General features: G+C 35.1%; 1 protein-coding gene and 1 long non-coding RNA gene across 32 annotated transcripts in view; one reads left to right on the forward strand and one right to left on the reverse strand.

The window, feature by feature from the left end:
• Positions 1–23,096, reverse strand: part of NRXN1 (neurexin 1) — a 1,145,126-nt gene that overhangs the window by 726,100 nt on the left and 395,930 nt on the right. For 16 of the 28 annotated variants that reach the window (XM_031655576.1, XM_031655575.1, XM_031655556.1 and 13 more), the window contains 2 exons: positions 3,061–3,362; positions 978–1,001 (listed from right to left, as the gene is read on the reverse strand). In XM_031655576.1, the coding sequence (XP_031511436.1) occupies positions 978–1,001; positions 3,061–3,362 (326 nt within the window). Of the gene's footprint in view, positions 1–977; positions 1,002–3,060; positions 3,363–3,675; positions 3,843–3,916; positions 5,422–23,096 lie in introns of those variants that run through there. The other 12 variants (XM_031655565.1, XM_031655563.1, XM_031655557.1 and 9 more) reach the window with 3 other exon arrangements.
• The window catches only part of LOC103876943, a 61,840-nt gene continuing 39,504 nt past the window's right edge, over positions 761–23,096 (forward strand). For 2 of the 4 annotated variants that reach the window (XR_001894641.3, XR_636411.4), the window contains exons 1-5: positions 761–841; positions 3,610–3,757; positions 4,116–4,228; positions 9,383–9,492; positions 20,948–21,113. This is a non-coding gene — a long non-coding RNA (uncharacterized LOC103876943). The remainder of the gene's footprint in view (positions 842–3,609; positions 3,758–4,115; positions 4,229–9,382; positions 9,493–20,947; positions 21,114–23,096) is intronic. The other 2 variants (XR_001894642.3, XR_002516881.2) reach the window with 1 other exon arrangement.

Below are 23,096 nucleotides of genomic sequence, written 5' to 3' on the forward strand. Positions count from 1 at the left end.
ATGCCTGTTTTGTGTTTTGGTTTGTTTTTTTTTTTTTTTGTTTTGCTTTTTTCTTTTTTCTGTTTGTTTGGTTTTTGTTTTTAGACCTATGATGGAACCCATTTTCATGTCTGTTTGAGGTTTATTCTTAGATTCTATTCAACTAGCCCTAAGAGATCTAAACTAGTTAGACAGTTAACTGATTATTGAACTAGTGTCAGCATCATCCCTATTGCAACTCAAAAGTTATTGAGCAGACACAAAAATGGTGTTAGTAAAATGCTTCCTAGGTTAGTTTTGCTGGTGTACATATTAGTAAAGTTTAGTTGTCTGTTATTAACTAATCACAACGTGCACCTTGTTAACATAAAAGGCGCAAGCTAGTTCCAGCAACATCACTATTTGCACTATTGAGCAGCAATTGTTCAGCATGCAAGTGCCTAAGTCCATGCCAAAGGGAGAGAAAAGGCAAAACAACCAGTAGAAGCGGCACACGCTGATGTGCACATGCAAGAGGTACAGTACAGTTCAGAAAAGGAAAGAAAGAAAACAGGGAGAACCAAAGGAAAAAAAATAAAAATTAAAAACAACTGCTTTGTGATGACGTAAAGATGAGTGGGTGTGGCATCTCCAGCATTCCCAAATCAAGTTTCCATGCCATGCATCATGAATGGTTAGAGACTGGCTGAGCCTGCGGTCACTCGGGCCAGCCACCATTTTGTCTTATCCCGTGTTAACCACAGCTGGATGCAAAACGTTCGAAACGTTAACGATGCCCCTACAGGTGAGTTGGAAAACAGAAGTTGACAGGAACAGGTAAAAAATAAGAAGGTCAACAACAGATGAAAAGAAGGAGGTCAAAGTAAGCAGAAGAGTACCAACCGCAGTTCCTCTTTTGTTAATGATGTCTACAGTTAAAAGAAAGAAAGAAAACACACGGCAAACCCAAAATAAGAAACAATTAGAATGATATCTACCGAACAATGTAGTTTGTTTACCATAGCGTGTCCAATGCCTGAGTGCTTTGTGGAGAAGGGGGGAGAAAGGAAATTAAAAACTGTGAACAGAATAACGATCGTTACTTAAAAAATATGATGGTCTCTACCATGTTAGTACATTTTTTGATTCAGGTAACGGTTAGTAGAATGAAACATTCCATGAATGACATGTTAGTTATTAAGCATGTTAGTAACATAGAAAAAGGGCAAAAAAATTTTACAAGAAAAAAGCAGACTAACAAGTAGGCCTCCCACAGAGGTAATATTTTTCCTGCTATTATTGTTCATAATTCGCTACTAGACAGAAACAGACACATGGCAATGTTCCCTTTGTCTTCCTGAGTACATCTGAGAGACATTGGAAAAGTCTAAAAGGGATTCAAAGGCCTAAAGCTTTTCAGCTGACCACTGCAGCCCTATGCCCATACTTGGCCCCTCCTCCACCCTGGCCCACCCCAGCCCCAGGAAATTAGTAGGAATCAGTTGGCATTGCCCTACTACTCAATTTTACAGCATACAAGGACTCCTCCTCAACTTCAAAACTTCCTTCGGTCATATTGATGGACTTTAGGGTCACAGTTTACTGCAATGAAACAAAGCAAAGATCCTGACACATAGAATGAGTAGAATGGATTTGTGTTTAATCTGTCCTCCTACACATGCACCCGGGCTGTATAACTACAGTTTCCTTTGAGCAATTCGCAGTTTGGTTTGTAACCTGAGCAAAGGCAAATCTAGAAAGTGGACTCCTCAAGCCCCCACCCTTCCTTCTGTGCTTCTCTCAAATGAGCCTCCAGTTTCTTTGTGCATATCTGAGAGAAAAAATTTAAAAAAGGAAAACCAAAGAGACAGACTTATAGGAAACCCGTGGTCTACAGCTGTACTGATGGTGGCCGACCCTCTCCAAAGGCACGTGGAAGCATGCAGGTCCCCCTCCCATGTCAGTGAGGGATCTGGAAGGTCTGGGGTTCTCAAGAATCTTTTAGTTTTACTTGTTTGCCTTAGCTAGACTAAATCTACATTCCTAAAGCTCCTTTTTGTTTCTCTAGCTCAGATAGTTTAAACCTTTCAGAAGCAGGAAAGAAAAGGTTAGACAGTTAACAGCTCTGAAAGAGAGGGCTGTTTTGGTAAAGGAAAACCAGAGACAATCCGGTCATTCTGCAACTGTTCAGAGAAACAACAAATATGTTAAGAATATTAGTTTAAGATCAGCATGTAAGGCAAAAAAATTAGTCACTGTCAACACTTAACAAAATGATACATTGTAATATAAAGTTTCACATAATACCCAAACTTACAATGTTCAATATAAAAGGACAATCTATTCATTTTCATCCATATATATATACTGTAATCATGTTTTCATTAAAAACATACAGTATATGTGGACCCATAGATTTAGTAAATAGCTGATATTTTCCTAGTATATAGCATCTCGAAAATTTTTTAAAAAACACAATCAAATAGAAATGGGCACCTAGAAGCTTAACTGGCCTTTCCAGAGTCATTTGGGGTTTAACTTAAAGTATCTATGCTAAAAATAAAAATATCTTCAAAATCAGACCCTTCAGGAGATATGTAAGCCCCTAAAGTCATTTTTCCCCTCAGGGACTTTTTTGGTCCCCATTTTGGGGGTGGGAGGAGGAGGGAGTAGGGACTGATACAATCCCAAATCACAAACACTATTGTTTTGACTACAAAAAAGGAACTGTGATTTAATGACCCCAATGTGCATGCTTCCAAATGATCACCATGAAAACTATAATTTAAAATTAAACAAACAAAAAACCAGAAACACAACAAAATCACACACGTCACAGGAAGGGCAGGTTGCAGGGATATCCTTGCAGCCCTCTTGTAAATTTTCATATGGCCCTGTATCAAAATAGCCTTTGGGCCCCCAGAACTTTCTAGATATGCCCCTGCTCAAGTATGGCAGGAAGATTCATCTCAGAAGAAGAAAAAGTTAATTTGCAAGTGACTCTGAGGAGCCCTGTATCATGTTGTTAGAGTTTTCAAGTACCACACACACAGCTGTAGCGAGAAACAAAGCCAGTTACTCTCTTATCCACTGCGCTGTTACCTGACGCAGATTCCTGGTGACTTTCACATCATGCCAGGCATTATCATTAAACTTTCCATTCACAGGCTCCACTAGTGCTTCAAAGGCCCCTGATCCCAAATTAATGACCAGAGAGACAGCTCCATTTTTCAGGGCAAGATTGACATAATCAGCTGATTTCCCAGTGTGAAGCATCAGTCCATTCCTCTGAAGGGTTTTAAATGACAGAGTTATTTCATCACTGCTGCTTTGAATGGGGTTTTGAGACAAGTCGTAGCAGAAGTATTCAGATCCCTTGAACGTGGCAATATATTCTTCTTTTCCTAGAGGAAAACAGATGATACATACATAAGTAAACAAATACACTATGCAAATCAGCAGATCTTAACAGAAACAATAGCTAATCACTCCCCAAATTAACCCTGCTTAATTAGATTCCATGACATGAACCCTGTCTCAGTCAAATAGTGCTGTAGGTGGCAGTATATATTTAATAAATCTCCTCAACTATTGGGCCATCAGCTGCAGTAGCTAAAGCTGACATTCTTGAAAATTCAATTAATTTTTCAGTATCACTGCAAGAGCTCTGATCAGAGAAAGCAGCTCTGAGATGTCTCCAGGGCATGAATCAGGTACCATAAATGCATATTGGATGGTTCCACTCTGCTGACAACAATGGATTCCAAGATGTTTTCAACATTCTCTCCATCCAACTGAGGTATTATTTTAATTTTCAGTAAGACATTTATATTCAAAGATCTTTTTCAATGAAGAGACAAACAGTTTTATCATTGAGAGACCATAACAAATTATCTGGTAAGGAGAAAGGAAAGAAAAAAAAAATAGAATCTGGTCTGGGATTAAACAGATCTCCTACAAAGCATGTGCATTTTTTTTCTCTCTGGATGGAGGGAGTAGCGATAAAAAGTCTAATGGAGTCAGCTGGATTATTGATCCATTCCCTGGTCTCATCAAGCAGATGGTAGGGCTGGCTGTTATGACATTGGTAAGAATTCTAGCACATCGTCATGGGGATAGCATATAAATGAAGTCTCAACATTTTCTACGTATCTTAGTCTTTACCAGATTTAGAAGTAACAAAGCAGATCTCACAAGATGCTGGACAGATCAAGATGCTGGACCTTTCTAGGTGGCTATTTGGAAAGAACACACTTCTCCCACTGATGAGGTGAGTTGAACCAAAGGAAGAATGTAAGCCATAAGTCCCCTTGACTTTCTAGGCAATAATGATGCTGTGCCAAGAAAAATGAGACAGCATGATTGGGAATCAGCTTCTGATAAACTATAAACATATAATTATAAAAGGTACTGGAGAAACTTAATCTGTCCCACTGGCAACATACTATCACTATCATGCCCCTGAGAGGGTTGATACATCAGCAGGTGTTGCACTCTCCCCTGTAATAGGTTTTTAATCTCAGAAATTTTCATTTGATTGTCAAATAACTCATGTCCTGGAATCAGAGCTCAAATCACTTTCAACGCATCAAAGCCAGATGACCTGCCTTCCTGGATGTAGAAAATGCCGTCAGTGGCTACAGGTAGTCAAACCGTAGCAATAAATATCATGGTGAGCACCTAGAGGTATTCACCAGGAATTGAGTCCTGGAATATTAGTCTTGACTACTAGTAAATTATTAGCCAAGACTATCACTCAGACCAAATAATTCTGAATAAGAGTCATAGGAAGGACATCTCAATCTATAATAGTGAATCCCTCCCATTCAAACACTCAAAATATTGGCGAGCACCTCCCAAGGGTTAAGCCCAGTACCAGTCATTAGGGATAATGAAGTGAACACAATGGACTTAATTCCTGTCTCAGAAAGTTATAGTCCAGGTGTCTGCTCCCCTGGTCAGTCCAACATGGCAAGTGGTTCAATATTGGGCACAAGCACAACTAGATATTACTATTATACTGAGAGAAAAATGTGAGTCAAAACACGAGTTTGGATTCCAGGTTGGCCACTAGCTGTCACTAGAACAATTATTTGTTTTTCGAATTTCGGTTTCTGAAAATGGTTAGAGATACCAATCTTTCAGAATGAATGTGAAGATACAATGAGATAATGTCTGTGCAGACATCTGGTAAAGTTGATACGTTGGTGATAAATAGTAGATATCTTCCTGCTTGCCTAATTAATGTGATAAATGTGATAAATGATCTAAAACAAGCAACATAAGTCATATGTTATTATGAAATCTAGAATATTCTCTTTAAGATAAGAAACAGGACAAGGATTCCCACTATCAACATTTATATTCAGTGCTACAGTTGATGTTGTAGCTAATGCAGGAAGACAAGAAAACTATATGAACATTATAAAGATTATAAATAAAGAAAATCATGTCATATAAGCAAATACAATGCACAAATGAAAGACTAAAATAATCTACAAATTTATTTGGCTTAATAAGATACTTTGGAAAGAATTTAGGGTTTTGTATACTAGAGACAATCAATGTTCCAACATATGTAAATAGATTTATAGATTCAATAAAATCCTAATAAAAATCTCAATAGATTAAAAATATAAATGTAAAAAGCTGTTTCTTCACAATTTATGAGAGAAAAAAAAAAAGAGTCCCAAATAGCCACGATATGCCAGAGAAAGAAGATGAAGGAAGTTGCCTGTGTAAAGATGGACATTTATTACAAAATTATAGTACTTAAGAAAATGCATTAGGATAGGTAAAATGAGAATAATTATAATCAAACTTAAAATATTGTTAAGGATATATGAAAACAATTTTTACTGTCAAGCATTTCAGATAAGTGTGCAAAGGACAGATTACTCAATAAAGGTTACTGGGACAATCAGTTATTCATAAGAAAAAAGTGAAATTAGATCTTTACATCATTTTTTTCATGAAAATCAATTCTACATGGATGCCTGATTTAATTTAGAGAGTCAATCTGTGAAAACTTGTCAGACAATAAATTTTGATATGAAAGAATGGAAGGATTTCAAAAATTAGAATAAAGCACTAATAAATATTGATACATTCATCTACATTAAAATTAAGAATATTGGGTCATCAACAACACCATAGAATAAGAAGTTAAATAACAATTTAGGAGAAAATATTTTCACTTCATATTAATCAACAAAGGATTATAATCCAGAATATGCCAAGCATCTCAGCGAATCAATACAAAAATAAAGACAACCAATGGAGAAAATAGACAAAAGAAATGTAATTTCATAGAAAAATAGATATGTATTACTTATGAATAAATGAAGAGATGTTCATACCTATTAGTACTGAGGAAATGACCAAAATCAAACTATATTCAGATACCATTTAATAGCCATGAAATTGACATAAAACGAAAAGAAAATAATTCCACATTTTGCCAAGGCTACTGAAAGTCACTTTTATATACTGCTGATGCTGATAAGATAAAAATTGACCAACTGTAATAAGTTTATTTTGGCATTATGCAATCCCATGGCAATTTCACATATTATAAAGAACTTGGGTCACAGTCCTTAGAAAACAGGTAACCATGATCAATAAACTAAACATTTGCCAATTCTTTCAACTCATTTATCATTGCTTATTATTCTGCTCTTTTGATGATAGGTAGCCAAGAGGATTCTGGTTCATATATATAAATGTGTGTGTGTGTGCATGCGCGTGCATACTAATAAGCATATATGAAAACAATTTATATTTATATTGTCTGGCATTGCAGATAAGTTAGTAAAACATACAGAGGTCAATAACGGTTGCTGGGACAATTGGTTTTCTATAAGAGAAAAGTGAAGTTGGATCTTTACATCCTTTTGTTTCCCAAAATCAATTCTACATGATGAAGGATTTAATTTAGAGAGGCAATCTATGGAAACTTTTGTCAGATAGACAGACACACACACACACACACACGAGAGAGAGATCCACTTATCTGAATATGATATTTGTGAAATTTTACATTCCCACTGAATAAGTAGATCTCTGAGCCAGTGGGAGCCTTAAAGACACTACTATAGCCCAACCCATTAATTTATATTATTAAGAAAACGAGGCTCATGGAGTTTAAATGACCCTCAAATTCATAAAATGTGACAGTAATAGAAGTGGCACCAGGATTCAGTCTACTAATCCAGGTTCTGTCTAATATGCCATGCCACCTATGTGTCAGAAAGAAGTGACATATAGCATTATGAAAGAAAGAGAAAAAGAGAAAAAAGAAAAACTTTGTGAAGATATGTCTTAGTAAGAAAATTCTAATTGTGTTTTAGTCTACTCAGTTTAAAAGGGCAGGGAAGCATGTAATATATTAAGAAAGATTCCACTTAAATAACTAAATTATAAAGTTTTGGAGGTTGAAGAGGTGTGGTCCAGTAAGAAGGCTGTAGAATTTTATCCAAGATATTTTGTATCATTTCAAATCTGTATAACTCAGAATAAAATCTCAACAAAGGTTCTGTTTGCCAGATAATGTGGTATGCCTAAAGGGAAAAATAATAAACAGTTTGCAATTCACTATGTCATAAGCTTTGAAGTTATATGGGTGTTGATGTCTTTTTAACACTATGATATTCCCATTACTTAAAAATGAAAATATATCATTTCTTTTGTATTGTTTAATTCCAAATTTAAGTAATTCAAATTTACATTAAAGGCAACCACATAGTTTTGGAAAAAATTCACTCTATGGAATATGCAATTACCTTAAAACGCCATACATGGGACATAAATCTAAGCAGGGAAAATATTTCTTCCTATGTTCTTTTTCATGAAAGACCATATATACTACATGAAAATACAAAAATCACTCTGTTTTTCACAATATATTTATAAGAATATTATGTTTCTTCTAATCATTTTCTACCTTACAATCTTTGTAGGTAAGCTTTGTGCTATTCTATATACAAATACTAAGCAGCAGAGTGTTTACCCATGTGTTTCTGCTGAATACTTACAGAGTAAGTCTATGTCCATTTTTAAATACAAGTCCCAACTAAATTTGCATTTCTAATATATGCTAAAACAATGAAAATGAAAAACAAATTAGACCCATAGCCATGTGAATGTCAATAAATACTTATATCTAGGATGCATAAAGACCTCGTACAAATCAATAGTAACAACAACAACAAAAAAAACACAACACAAGTCAATGAGAAAAAAAGGATAAAATACTTGAATAGATGTTAAAGGATAAAAGGCTATCTTCAAAGAAATGCAAACTAAAACCATAATGAAATAACAGCACACTCCACAGAATGAATACAATGAAAAATACAAAAAAATCCAGTGTCAGTGAGGATGTGGAGCAGCTAGAAGTCTCATACATTATTGGTAGGAACTATTTTGTGAAACTGTTTGGCATTCTCTTTTAAAGTTGCACTCATGCCTACCCTATGATCCACCAATTCCACTCATAAGCATACATCCAACAACAAAAAAATACACATAGCATCAGAATAGCATAGTAGAATGTTTATAGAGGTACTCTGCAAAAATAATCTAAAACTTAACACTACTGAAATAACAACCAATAATAGAATGGATACATTTCAGTATAGTCACACAATATTAAATAACAATGTGAATATATGGGCTGCAACTGCAACAGAAATACAGACAAATCTCACAGTAATAATGTTTAGCTAAAAAAATGCCTGACACAAAAGAGAACACAGTTCTGATTCCATTTATATAAAAATTTTAAAAACAAGCATAACTAGCCTCTGTTGTAAATCAAGACAGTGGCTACCCTTGGTAGAGATGGAGAGGGGCTAACAGTGAGGAGAATTCTTGGGGTACAATTAATGTTGTTCTTGATTTAAGTGTTGGGTGTGCTAAGTGTGCAAAAAATTAATTTACCCATACATTTATGCCACATTTATCAGCATAAATGCTATATTTCAATAAAATGTTTGAATAATCTGGATGATTAAACACAAAATGAATTCATCTGATGAAGTATTTTCTTCCTGATTAATAGGATGATATGAGAAAACATTATTCCTATTAATACTACTATTAATAGTAAAAGCTAAAATAAAGCCAATAGTAATAATTTCAATTGTTACTTTTTACAAATTTTCAATAAACATTAATATCCTTTAATTACCATTTGCTCTTAAGAGTAATCCCGTAAGATTAAAAAAAAAAAATACATATGCTGCATGGTAGTAATTGTTTGAAGGTCCATATCTTAAATGTGTTGATTAATGGATTGATATCAAGATGAAAAGAGCCTCTATTTCTAACCATAGAAATGTCTTGATAAAATTGGGAAAAAGTAAAATTTAAAAACTTGAAGCATCTTTCTAATAGTCTACAATTGGTTTTTGTTGCCATACAGTTGGAGGAAAAGATTTAAGAGGCTGCCATGGGATTTCAGTCCTATTCCATATCCAACCCACTATAACTTAGGAGAAAATTCACAGTTCTTGCTCATCTAATTGTCTGAGGGTAAGTTCAACTTTAAGTTTTTTTGATAAAAAAACAAACTTCTCATCACAGAAAAAAAGTTAACCATAACTGAACCATTTCACTGGATGTTGTAGAAGGTGGTCAAACCTTAGATGGTAGATTGAACAAATGGATTGGTTTCAATGCCAAGAATCACTGACACTACTTTATGGAAAAACAAAAAAATAAAGTTAAACAAAGATAGGTTAAATGACTTTCTAAGTTCACACAAAGATTGATTCTCGGGACAATGCTCCTTTGCATTACCTGTGCGTAGAATATAATCTCATTGATTTGACCCAATGCCTCTGTATCTTCTAAATTCACTGAACTGTTTCATCAGATAAATAATCTGCAGAGAAATTACCATACATCCTAAAGACAAGGATGCCTGTGGGCAGAACGAAGTCCCACCATCCCCAATTACATGAAGAATGTCAGGCCATTTTTGTATGCCAAAAAACTAGCCAATATTATTATTCTTGATTATATTACTCTTCATATATACAATGCCAAGTCACACAGGTTGGAAGGTTTTACCATAGTTATATGATTCTAAGATCATGTTCAACATAAACCAGAAACTAAAATCAATATATGAAAAAACAAATGAATGAAAAAAAGTATTTTGGTGAGAGCCCTGCTTCATTTATTTTTCTATTCTAGAAGTCAAATATACAAAAATATTGTGCTCAAAACATCTTTGACCAAGCAGATGTACACATTAGAAGCTTGCATTATTAAAACAAATAAGCCTGGCTGTCTCTGCTATAAGAAAAAACAACTTTAGAAAAGCAGAACAGGAAAGTCTACCTATTGAAATTTGTATCAAATTAAATCCTCAGTCCCTAAGAAATGTAGTATTTTCTTATTTGCCACAAACTATGTAACTTAGAAATTAAAACAATAAATTGATTACTACAAGGAAAAATCGCATTACTTTCAAGGGAGAGTAGTTCACTCTTTCATTTGGCTTTCTACCTAATACATGTCATAAGACATTCTAAAATTACCAACTGTGATTCAACACATGTAAATTCTGAGTCTAACTTCTCTTGTTCTGCAGCGAGTAATCAAGATTTATAAAATATTCACTCTTAAAGATTTATCTCACTTAGGTAAACCTCGAGACCAATCCAGAAATAAATTGCCAAGCTTCCGTCAAATAATTCAAAAGAAGACCCAGGACTCTTGATGATATACTTGAAGTCATTAAATATGAAAGCTAAGTTAGACTTTGACATTATTTAGTCCAGTGCCATCATTTATTTGATGAACAGTGTGAGGGCCAAACAGACAAAACTGTGGTCACAAAACTAACTGAGGAAAAGTCAGAATATAATTCTTGCCCTCTTGATACCAGTCTCAGGTTCTTCCTAATTTCTAGACATTGTCATAAAATGAGCTTCTAATTCATTACCAAAAACTAAATGAATCTTAAATTTGAGCATATTTCTGCAAAAGAAAACAGGACATGTTCTAAAACTCTAGTACGATAATTTTCCAGTCCTATTGTGCAATTGATTTGCATCTGTTAAAATAACCAAAGGCGCTGGGAACCAAACAGGCCATTCTGTGTCTGGCTGGACTGACTAGTTCTACATATAAAATGAGACACATGGCCAGGCGCGGTGGCTCAAGCCTGTAATCCCAGCACTTTGGGAGGCCGAGGCGGATCACGAGGTCAGGAGATCGAGACCATCCTGGCTAACACGGTGAAACTCCACCTCTACTAAAAAATACAAAAAACTAGCCGGGCGAGGTGGCGGGCGCCTGTAGTCCCAGTGGCGTAAACCCGGGAGGCGGAGCTTGCAGTGAGCTGAGATCGCGACAGCCTGGGCGACAAAGGGAGACTGTCTCAACAACAACAACAACAACAAAAATGAGACACACAGGGAAAGGAATGAACAAATGATCCTGGCATTCACTCGGTGTGCAACATTTCAATTTCTGGGCCTAAGTCAGATTCAAATCCCCACAATCTAATCTATAAGAACTAGATGCTAGCATTTTTTAACCTGAAGAAAATCATTAACACAATGAAAATTAAAAGTAGCTTCATGAATATGGACTTTATAAAGATTCTCTGAAAGAAATCTGAAATTTTCTGGGTACCAATTAATGATTACTTAATAAATACGTAAATTATAATAATACAATTATATTCAAGGAGATGTACAAGTATTTTGTATTTATAAACAGTCCTCATTTATGAAATGGATATGAAGTAAATAAATGTAACTATGAAATCATCTTATTAGCAACTTGGTCAAGGCAATATATTCTGAGAAATTGATCTATTTAACTAAACCCAAAGAATAGCCAATTGCTTCTTTCTCCCTAGAATCAGACTGGGGTGGTCTCTAATTCTAAAAATTTATAATTTAATTTATCCAAATATTGTGGTCATCTTGTAAACTGTTCTGAATTATAGAATGCAATTTTTTTAAATATATACAGATGATAGCATCTTGGAAGGCAATAGCAGAGGAAAGGAGAATTTTCACAGGGAGAGGAAAGAGTTGGTACAAGTGAAATTGCTTTAACAAAATAATGATCTCGATACGTCCTACTTGAACTGTGGTTCGAAGGACAGTATCATCAGCATCACTTAGAGCTTATGAGAAATTTAGAATTTCAAGGCTCCCTCCACCCCAGCTTACTGGTGCAAACTCTGTACTGTAACCTGATCCCCAAGGTGATTCTAGTGTACATGAAAGTGTGAGAGTCTTGTTGTTATGAACAGATTCTTACAGTACTGCAATTTAGAGTATCTTTTAAGAATGATAAAGACAACTTTGTGTCTCTTGTATCTGAAATAAGTATTAAAGGCAAAATATATATTGATATCATGGCACTGTTCTTAAGGAATAAACATCCAGATGAATTATTTTGCATCTTTTCATTGGAAATAAAAAGCCTGGCAGCGGGGGGGAAGAATCAGAGAGCTCTGATCAGTGTGTAGATGTATCAAATATCTATTTAATATGCACCCCAGCAGAGAGCCCAGGCTTTAAATCATTGGAAATAATCTCTGAATTTTTATTCTCAACATGTTTCACCTTTAGGCAATATTACAACAAAATTCTCTGTGGGTTTGTAAACTTAGTGCCACTCTTCTGGAGAAATGTAAAGGGTGTATAACTCCTGGTATAGTCTAACAAGTCATCATTATTAGTGAATATAATTAAGAAGGTTCATGCAACTGCATTTATGGTTCTCCCTAGAAATGTCTTTGTTCATACACTGCTGCAACTGAAAACTATCATGTATTCTGGATGTAAACTGATTCAATGAAAACAAATGGGCCTGGGCTGTCACATTTCCAATTACTGTAGTTAAGTGAACTTGGAACATTTTAAAGTTAGTAACACTTAGAAATGCAGGAAATATATACTGGTAACTCAAAGTCTCCTATGTTTTTAAAAAAGAATGGCAGTTTTTTGAAAGAAAGAAAAAATCTAAAATTATCTTCATATCCCCAGAACATTAAGTAGAGGAGAGAGTAATAAATATATGATAAGTGTAACGAGGAATCATGCTGGATGGGAAGAAATGTACTTTTGCAACTCCATCCATTCCTCTGCTTCATAGAAGGCTTGACCAAGGTTTTTTGGTTTGTTTTATTGTTTTTTTTTTTTTCAGATAGAATGCTAACTTGTTATTAAAATAATGCAAAGAATTAGGTCAGTATACACCAAAATCAGTATAGAATAAGAACACTTGAATTGTTGAATACCACTCTTCACACTAGGAGCACAAGAGAAGGAACACTGAAAACCTATGGCATATATTTGATTTCAACACAGAAAAAGCATTGAATCCAAAGGTAATACATGGCAAATCCCCTAACACTAAAATTATCATTGAGAAGGAGGTTAGTATTCACTCAGGTATTGTTCGCTTTATGATTATATATTAGATGACCATTTGGAGGCACTATTCTAGATATTAGAAATACAACAGTAAATAAGGTTTTCAGGGTCCCCACTCTCATCAAACCAGTGATGGAGAGATAACCATAAGTGAATCAAGCACAAGTGAGTTATATGTGAAACTGAGCAAGCAAAAGAGTGCAATGAGGGTGTGCAATAACTAGAGCAGGGAAGTTGATTTAGATGATTGGGAAAGCTTTATGAGACAATGACAATTAAATTGAGACCTTAATGCTGAGGAACCACTTGTGGGAAGATCTGGACAAAGAATAGAAAGAATAGAAAAAATCCAGTGAGCATTGAGCACAGTGACACTGGGGCAATGTGGGAATACAATGAAATCAGAGCTGTGGGATGGGCCTACGTCATGTAAGTCCTTCTAAATTTTTGTCAAACTCTGATTTTATTCCATGCACAATGGGAAGCTACTAGAGTTTTATAGTTAGGGGAATGACAAGGTTTGATTTACATCTCAAAAATATAACTCTGGCTGTTGTGTGGAAAATAAACTCTGGGTAGGCATGGAAGTAAAAGCAGTGAGTTCAACATTTATGAAGTTATAGAACATAGGAGTATGGGCTATGAAGTCATGTATATACCGGGGTTCAAATACCACTCACACTGTGAGCACATGGGTAAATAATCACCTTAAAGTCTTAGTTTTCTTGTCAGTAAATGAAGACAATAATACTAGGATATATTTTATAGGGCAGTTGTAAGGATTAAACAATATATGCATAATAAGTTTTTTAAAGACTATCAATCCATGGGATATATTTGTGGGATATAAACAATATTGATGTATATATATTATATTTCTTCATCTACTGCTTTTAAACATTAAGTTACTTATTTTCCCCATCTCTTAATATCTTGGGCAGAATCATTGAATTTGTGGTCACTTTTTGTTTTTAAAAGTTTGGGCTAATTTGTAAGTTAATAATGTCATCATTTTGAGTTGAAGTGGAGGAGGAAGACATAGTATGTCTCTAGGTACCTTACCATCACCCCTGCTTCAATACCTGACCCTTCCAGTTTATTGGGATGGAGCTGATGAGGGGAAGAGAAAAGCACAGTGGTTATTCATGTAGTCCTCTTTCTATGGGCTGTACCTGCTTCTCTGGTTCACCCTTACTGACCTTTGCTGCCTTCATGCAGTAAACTCACTAGTACTCCATGTGACTTCCCAACAGCAGTCAACAACATGAGAAAGAGAAATTCATCTGTTTCATCTCCCAACTCTAACCTTCACACAACACCCCATAGCATCTGGCTGCTATAATCCCCTGGTCCAGCTAGTGGCCTTCCTGTGAGTAATACTGGCTAGGTGGCTCAAGCCAAAGCCTCAAAGGGATATCGATGCCTGTGGGCATTCTGGTTGTACCAAATGTTGATAGTGCAGATTAAATTCTTCTTCTTTTTTTTTTTTTTTTTTTTTTTTTTTTTTGAGACGCAGTCTCGCTCTGTCGCCCAGGCTGGAGTGCAGTGGCATGATCTTGGCTCAATGCAACCTCCATCTCCCAGGTTCTCACCATTCTCCTGCCTCAGCCTCCTGAGTAGCTGGGATTACAGGCACCCGCCACCATGCCCAGCTATTTTTCTTTTTTGTTTTTTTGTATTTTCAGTAGAGATGGGGTTTTACCATGCTAGCCAGGATGGTCTCGATCTCCTGACCTTGTGATCTGCCTGCCTAGGCCTCCCAAAGTGCTGAGATTACAGGAGTGAGCTGCTGCGCCCGGCCAGGTTAAATTCTTCTTGTCCCCTCTTTCTAGCCTGCCAGTCCTCTTCTTCCCTCCTCAGAAAGGCATAGGGCAGGCCAGCAAGTTTGATGCATACAAAGTCATGCATTGCGAATGTAGAACACCAGCTTTCATTTTTTTTTTCCCAGCATACACAGGCTCTACATGTGATTCTATAATAATTCATTCCCGCAGTTATTTTGGGCAAAAAAAGCAAACCTCTTCACTAACAATATGTTTTACAGAGCCTATGCCTTAAAGACTCTGTGCTTACCTATCCCTCACTGCTTAGGTAGATAAGGGAGGTGGAAGTGGGGAGTTAGAAGTAGTTTAAGGGTCAGTCTTTCTGTCCTCTAGTAAATGCTGAGGAAGGTAACTGGCCAGTTTAGGGAGGTTCCATTTACAATGAAGGCTACTTAAATTCTTTTCTTTCAGAAGGTTCTAATCAACAATTCTATGAGAAAAATTTCCATTCAACATATGGTGGACAATTAATTAATGTTAGATGTTATGATCATTATTTTTAAAGTAACCACTACATTTAAAACCACTACCCAGCAGTTTAAAAAAATCAGCTTTTTATCAAATATTACGATGCCCAACACCCTAATTCTAGGAGCACTTGGTTAATTAAGGTTCATGACATAAGAACGAGATGGAAGTATGGTAAATTAAAAAAAAAAAAAAAGAAGAAGAAACAAAATACACACTTCTATTGATGGTTTATTCTTTTAAACAAGTTTGTACCTGAGTGACTTGCAAAATAATTTTATAAAATATTTGCTATTTATTATTTTATTTGCTCAGAGAAATGCATCAGGCTAAGAATTATGAGAGTGTAACACTGGTTTCTTCTTGGACACTTTTCAGCTCTGCCCTTGACCACCCTACTTAGCCTTACTGGGCCTCATTTTCCTTCCTGGCAAAGTGACACAGGCAGACTGTGATCTCCAGTGTTTCTTTCAATTCTAAAACTCTATGGTTCTATAACATTGTTGATTTATTGAGCCACTGTTTCACTGATTCATTCAATAAACATTTATTGAAGCCCAATTCTGTGCCAAACTCAATTGCTCTCCTGCTGTCAAAATCAGGCAACATGCTAGAGTTAAAATGTCTTTAAAGATTTCTGATGGCTGCTGCTTTTAAAAAGAACTACCCATAGTAATCCCTACCTCTTTGTGCTTCTAGAGCTAGCTCTCCTATTATTCTGTGAAGACTTACAAACTCAGAAAGACAAAGGAATATGGAAAGTCCTTGTATTCACACCCTACTAGATGTAAATTTCCTATTCCTAATCACCTTTCTTCCACAACCCAGAAAACAACACCTTCAATGGATTTGCCAGAGTGTTACAGATTGTGTTTGATTATTTGTCCCCAAATTTAAAGTACTTCTTCATATAATTGCAAATATATGCGTAGAAAAATAAAATATTTTAAAATAAAGCTAATATTATATACTATAAGTTTTAATTTGAAATTAGACATATTTAGCCAGTTAAAGTGTAGAAGGATCAATCAATACTGACTAGTGTTTTCCTATGGGCTCTATGGATACAGACCATAATTTGAAATTAGGAGTCCTAGGTTCAGTTCCTCACTTTATGGTTGGTGCTACATGTCCAAGAGCAGGAAATGTAGCTGAGTCTGACTTTCCTTCAATATAATGAACATAGATATTCCGTTATGCTGCATTTTCAGACTTTTTAAAAATTAAGATATTTAATATAAAGATAGGAAAGTATTCTTATTAATTATATACTGGGTCTTCCATAACTTCCCTTACACCATCTATCATAGCTGTATTGAAAACAACATTAATCAACGTTCTCTAGCTCAATATTTTTCATCTGAGATTCCCTATCTGATTTGAGTACTGTTTTCTCAATTATCTCAAGAGTATATAAAACCAGCATCATTCTAAATGCGTAGGAGATAAGTTATTTCATTAAATAAGATGGATTCCTTAGGGTTTTATTCCTGTCCCAAGTTCAATAGAGTTACAGATTAAGTGAAAACACACAGAATTTATGAGAAAGACTTGAGGTAAGTCACAGAATAGAAGGAATTGCTAAACCACCAATTCTTGGAGTGGAAGATACTCTGGGAAAACCCAACCTCTTGAATTCACAGTTCCTGGTCTCCTCTAGGCTTGCACCACTCATATAATTCAGCTCCAGTGAACTCGAAGTCATTCTTTTCAGGTTCTGAATTCCGCAAATCAGAAAACTTGGATGGCTCTACTTGTGTTAGAAGCCAATTGCCAGATCAGTCTTTGTGGTTGGAATAGGGAGGAGGGGACAAGATTATAAAGCAGGGACATGCCGGGGAATGGCTGTGAGGGAACAGCCTGATCATTCATTAATACCTGGCATGGTTCACAAGTTAGTATTTAGATCTAATATTAAAAAAAAAAAAAAAAAAAATCTTTCTTAGGATGATGAAATTATTACCATCTCTTTTTTAGTTTTACCTTTGACATAAATTTAGATCTTAGGGTCCAAGGTAAATAATGAATTTCAGCTGAATTGTGATAAGCTTCATTTAAATTGTGCCTCTTTATCAGAGATCTAAGCAAAACACAGAATTATAAACTTTATAGTTGGAAGAGGGAGATCCATAATATTTATGAGATTTTCTCTGGTGCACAGGTGAAGTTGGGATGAAAAGCTGGGTCTCTAGATCAGTTGATGCAAAACAGAGATGATCATCAGAATCACCTGGAAAACTTTCTACAAGAGTATAATTCCAGGAACCCTATCCATTTCTGCTTTAACAACATTGGGGTGGATCTCTTGCTAACATATTGTTATTTTTTAGTTTCTAGTTAGTTCCAATGACCAGTTTATCTTACAATTCAGTGATTTGGAGTTTTTGCTTTTTATTTTTGTAAAAGTAATGGGCCTTCTGTCACCTTATTCTCCATGGAAAGAACTCATATCCCAACAAATAGCACAAAATATACAATAAAATAGACAATTTACAAGAGAAGCAATAAAAAAGCAGAGCACATTCTCACTAGTTTGGAAGCAATTTCATTGGTTAGAGAACATTCTGGCCAACCTGAATAATACCACCTCTTGAATATGTAGTTATAATTCACAATACATCCATTCACTTCTCAGAGTGAGTGTTCTCTGGTCTCACGGACAGGACACATTCCACATTCACAGGCTGTAATTGCTTTTTTTGTTGTTGTTTTCTTTTCTACTTGTGGGTAAATCAAATACCATATTAAAACCAATTATTTTTCCTTTTAAATATCATTTTCCCTGACAGTATATGGCAAGAATATATTGATAAATTTTATACCCCATGCTTGAAATAAGCTGCCTCCTCCTCCATTCCCCATACTATATGCCTTCCCTACCAACAATTCACAAAACTATACAAGTTAAAGAGGTCTTCCATTCAAGGGCTTTCAAAAATTTCTTCCCAGTTACCCAGGACACATATACAATACCTAAGCTTTCTACCCTCAATACACTCTTCTACTTTTGATAGGAATAGAAATTCTTCTAAATTTATTTCATAATCCACCAATGGTTCACCATCCAAACTTTGGAAAACACAAATGTTATTCAACCTTTACATTTTATACATTAAAAAAATGAAGGTCCAGAGAATTTAATAGATTTGGCAAAGACCACTCAGCTTATGAATGCCTTGGACTAGAATTTGGCTTTATGACCCTAAATCCTGTGTTCTTTCTATCACACTTTTACGCATTTATTATTTCTTTCTCTCTCTCTCTCTCTTTTTTTTTTTTTTTTTTTTTTTTTTGAGACAGATTCTTGCTCTGTCACCCAGGCTGGAGTGCAGTGGCACGATCTCAGCTCACTACAACCTCCACCTCCCGGGTTCAATCGATTCTCCTGCCTCAGCCTCTCAAGTAGCTGTGATTACAGGCTCCCAAATTGCTGAGACTACAGGCCTGAGCCACCATGCCCAGACACGTTTCTGCATTTCTAATGCTATTTTGGATAGGTTTAAATGGACATCTTCACAGTTTCAGGATGGAAATACTCATTCTGTAAAATACATGACAGTCTATTTTTTCATCATGACATTCCATTCTAATTTGATCCCTATCCTAGATAACTATTTTTATAACTCCTAGAGAAAATATATAAAATTACACCGTCATAACATTCATATCATCAAACAATATTACCATTATTTTTCTCAGTTACAATATCAAAGTGAAGTAATCATCCCAACTACCTCACCATATTTGCACTAATTATGCTAGCCTCTCAACACCAAATTTTGTTTTTTGCAGTTTCTTTATATACATATTATTATAATAAAAGTATTTGACTCAAATGTTCAAATATTCCTACTTAAAAACAGATAATGGATTTTATTTTGATAGTATTGCCCACAATAGAAATAGACTCTATATCATTTTGTAATAAATATTACATTAAATACACATCATAATCTTGACAAGAATTATTAGCAAATTCTAATAATTACCAGTCATATCAGGCTAAAGTGATGTGACAAAATGTATACCATTCATAAGGATTGTCAAATTAACATCAAAACAATATCAACCAAAGAGCATTAAAAAATAGTAATGCTTTGGCCCCAGACACCAACTCAATGTTCTCTTTTAATTGTCACTGTATGACTTGGGCACTGGGATTTTCAGAAGCTTCTCAGGTGATTCTAATATTTGGAAATGGTAAAAACCCAGAGTTTAGAGTAGGCATTCAATGTGTAATATCTATGGCTCTATAACTGTATAAACATAGTGTAATAATATCACAAAACTTTATGGTTCTTTAAGCTAAAATTATACTTCAGATATCATCTATGTATCATATTACCTTAAATTTGCATATTGCTTGTGTAACTTATCAGGAAACTGACATATTTTCTCTTATAAAGGAGAAACACTTAAACGCATTTCCTCCTCCCCTTTCCCAATTAATATATGCTTAGATGTTACATTATCAGACTTACCGTTGTAAGCATCTGATTTTAACTCTCAAGTTTTCTTTGTAAGGGCCAATATTTATGTAAAACCACACAAATGAATACTCAATCCCACAAGAATAAATAACTAAGCTGATATTACCTACTGCCTTTGCAAAGAAAATACCATCTGAGAGTAATATAGGATTGTATCTTGCAACTGACTTAGACAATCACATTCACCCAAATACAGAGAAATCCCTAATTAGCTAAATTCAATTGTTTTCCATTTTTTCTAAATTTAAAATTGTAGCCAATCTCTAAAACTCATTGTACAAATATATATGCTTTAAGTATTTCTGGTGAAACCTTATGTAACCATTCAAAGAAGGCAACTGTCGATATTATATTCTAAAGAGAAGGTCACGGAAGAAAGTCCTGGGATAAAATAAGCAGATAAAGAAATAAAAACAAAGAATAAGAGCTAGTCCTGAAACAGTTTATGAGAAGAGTAGACACCCCATCCATCAGTAGATTTTCCTGGATAGGCTCATCTTTCTTTAACAAGTTGACACATCTGCAAACTGCAGGCTAAAATTTTAAGTGTCTAAGCTGTTTTTCCTTCTTCTATTAGAAAATGCACACAAAAATGATTTTTGCTTCCTTTACTGCTGTGCCTTAATAAACAATTGGCCCAAGGTTTTAACCAAGCCAAATGTTGACTAAAAGCCTCCTCACAAAAGCCTTTAATACATTTTTGCTTGTGTTTTCTTTACATGTATTTCAATTTGATGACAAATAATTTCTTTCCCATCTCCCTCATTTGCGGCTGCATGTTGGACTAATTAAAAAGCAGGCTCTTTGGAAGCTGGAACGAGAGAAAATGGAAGAGTGGGCAGGTGGGTCGAGATTGAATGTCCCTGGCTCTGGCAATACATAGGATTCTCTTCAGTGAAGCATTCTCCATCTAGCTGAGATTCAAGGAAGGCACAAAAGAAGCCCTTCAGTCTTTCCTACCTCAGGTCAGAGTTCTTTTTATATTTGTCATACAACCCAGAGACATCAGAATTCTGTACAAAATAGAAAGTTTTATTCTTCCCAGCAATTCCACTGCATTCTGTGACCTCTTGGTGCTGTGGGCAGCCTTAGCAGATTTGAGGCATTTCTTAGGGCAAAGCGGTTTTGAGATTTTCTTGGCGACTGGGAAGAATAATTTAACTTCTCTTGGAATAAGATCATATTCAGCAGAAAAGATCTGCTGTGCTCAAGGTCATAAATCTTGGCTCTGTGAATATTCAGTTATTCAGCAAAATAGCCACTCGAAGTCTTCAAAACACCTTTGGACACTGCTGCAGGTGATGCCTGTAGAGAACTCCCTGACAGCCACTCAGTTCTTGCATCTGCATTTACCCTTCTTGATGCTGTCCGTTCAGCTCTCTGAAAAAACACATTATCTTACACTAATGCCCATGTATGAAATCCCACAGATTTCGCTGAATCAACGTATGTATATAGATATATAACTGACAGAATACAGTCTCAAGGGAAAACATATATTTTTAGTTTTGTATTTCATCGAAAATTGTAAGGACTACTTTATAATGTATTGTTTGCAAAATAAGGCATGGAGCCCTGAAAAATTAATCCATTCACTAATCAAAGAAACATATATTAAAGGCCTACTATGCATGAGGCACCATGCTAATTGTTTTGAAGAAGACAAAGCTGAATTATACAGGGATCCAGTTTACAAGATATTTACAATGCAAAGGGGGATACAAGACATATAAAAGGCCATGGAACTTAAAAAGAAGAAAAAAAAAAAATTCTAAAGTATTGAGATACATTTCATTACAAGACAAATCTTAGATAATATCTTGAAAGAGGACAGGTTTAAAATTTAGAAGATTTGAGGAAAAGATCCTCCAGAGTATGATATAAAAATGAGTGAAGGTTTTGAGGTGAGAAATAAAATTAATGAAATTTGACTAGATCTAAGGTGACATCATGAAGAATAATGGCAAATGAAGTTAATAAGCTTGTTTCAGGCCAGCTTGTAAAAGGCCGTGAAAAAAGAAAAAGGAATTCCTTATATTTTTTATTAGAATACCCATCTTAAAGTGAATGGTGACTTATTCATCGGCATGAATTTAGGGACAGTTGCACGTCATCTTTTTCTGTTATTAGTATTACTATTTTGAACAATGCAATCTACCAAAATTGAAGGTAATAGTTTCAATGTAAAAATATGCAGAGTTAAGCATTTGGAAAGCACTATTCAAGTTTAGTATATAGGAGAAAATAGGGATGGAAATGATCTATCACTAGACATTTTTATTCTTCCTCCTTATCAAATAGACCAATATGAGTGGAGGAAAAGCCTTATTGTAAAAAGGATTTGTTTTACAATACCCCGGACCTTCTTGTAAAAAGGGTTTGTTTTACACTACCTGTCAAAGAGGATATTGGTCCACTCAAGGATATAAAACAAAGTTATATTCTATTTAACTGTGAGATATATTCCAATAAACTGCATTAAACATGATCTTAAAATACCATAAAGAGGCCTCAGATTGTTTAAAAATACTATATTGAATATATGAGAAATAAAAGTTCAAGATACTCTATAAAGTATATCCTATGTGAATGGCAATTTTTCTTTACAGAATAAATTTAACTACAAATGCATACAGTGCCTAAATATATTTTTATTTTGATTTTGTTCCTTTTGTTGTGTTTAAGAGCCCAGACTCCAGAATCACAGGAGACAAACTGCCACTTTATCACTTATTAGCACTGTCTGTGTGGGCAGGCTATATAAACATTCTAATCCTTTATTTTCTCCTTAATAAAATGTGAAAAAGTAATGTTCACTCAGAGGTTAATGAGTTGACACTTATAAAATTATTAGCATGGAGCCTGGCCTCAGATACCATTCACTTCTGTATACAATTTTTATGTGTTGTTCCTTTAAACCTATAAATCAGTTCCATCAGACTTTATAC

Source organism: Papio anubis, chromosome 14 (genome assembly GCF_008728515.1).
Source record: "Papio anubis isolate 15944 chromosome 14, Panubis1.0, whole genome shotgun sequence".
NCBI lineage: Eukaryota > Metazoa > Chordata > Mammalia > Primates > Cercopithecidae > Papio > Papio anubis.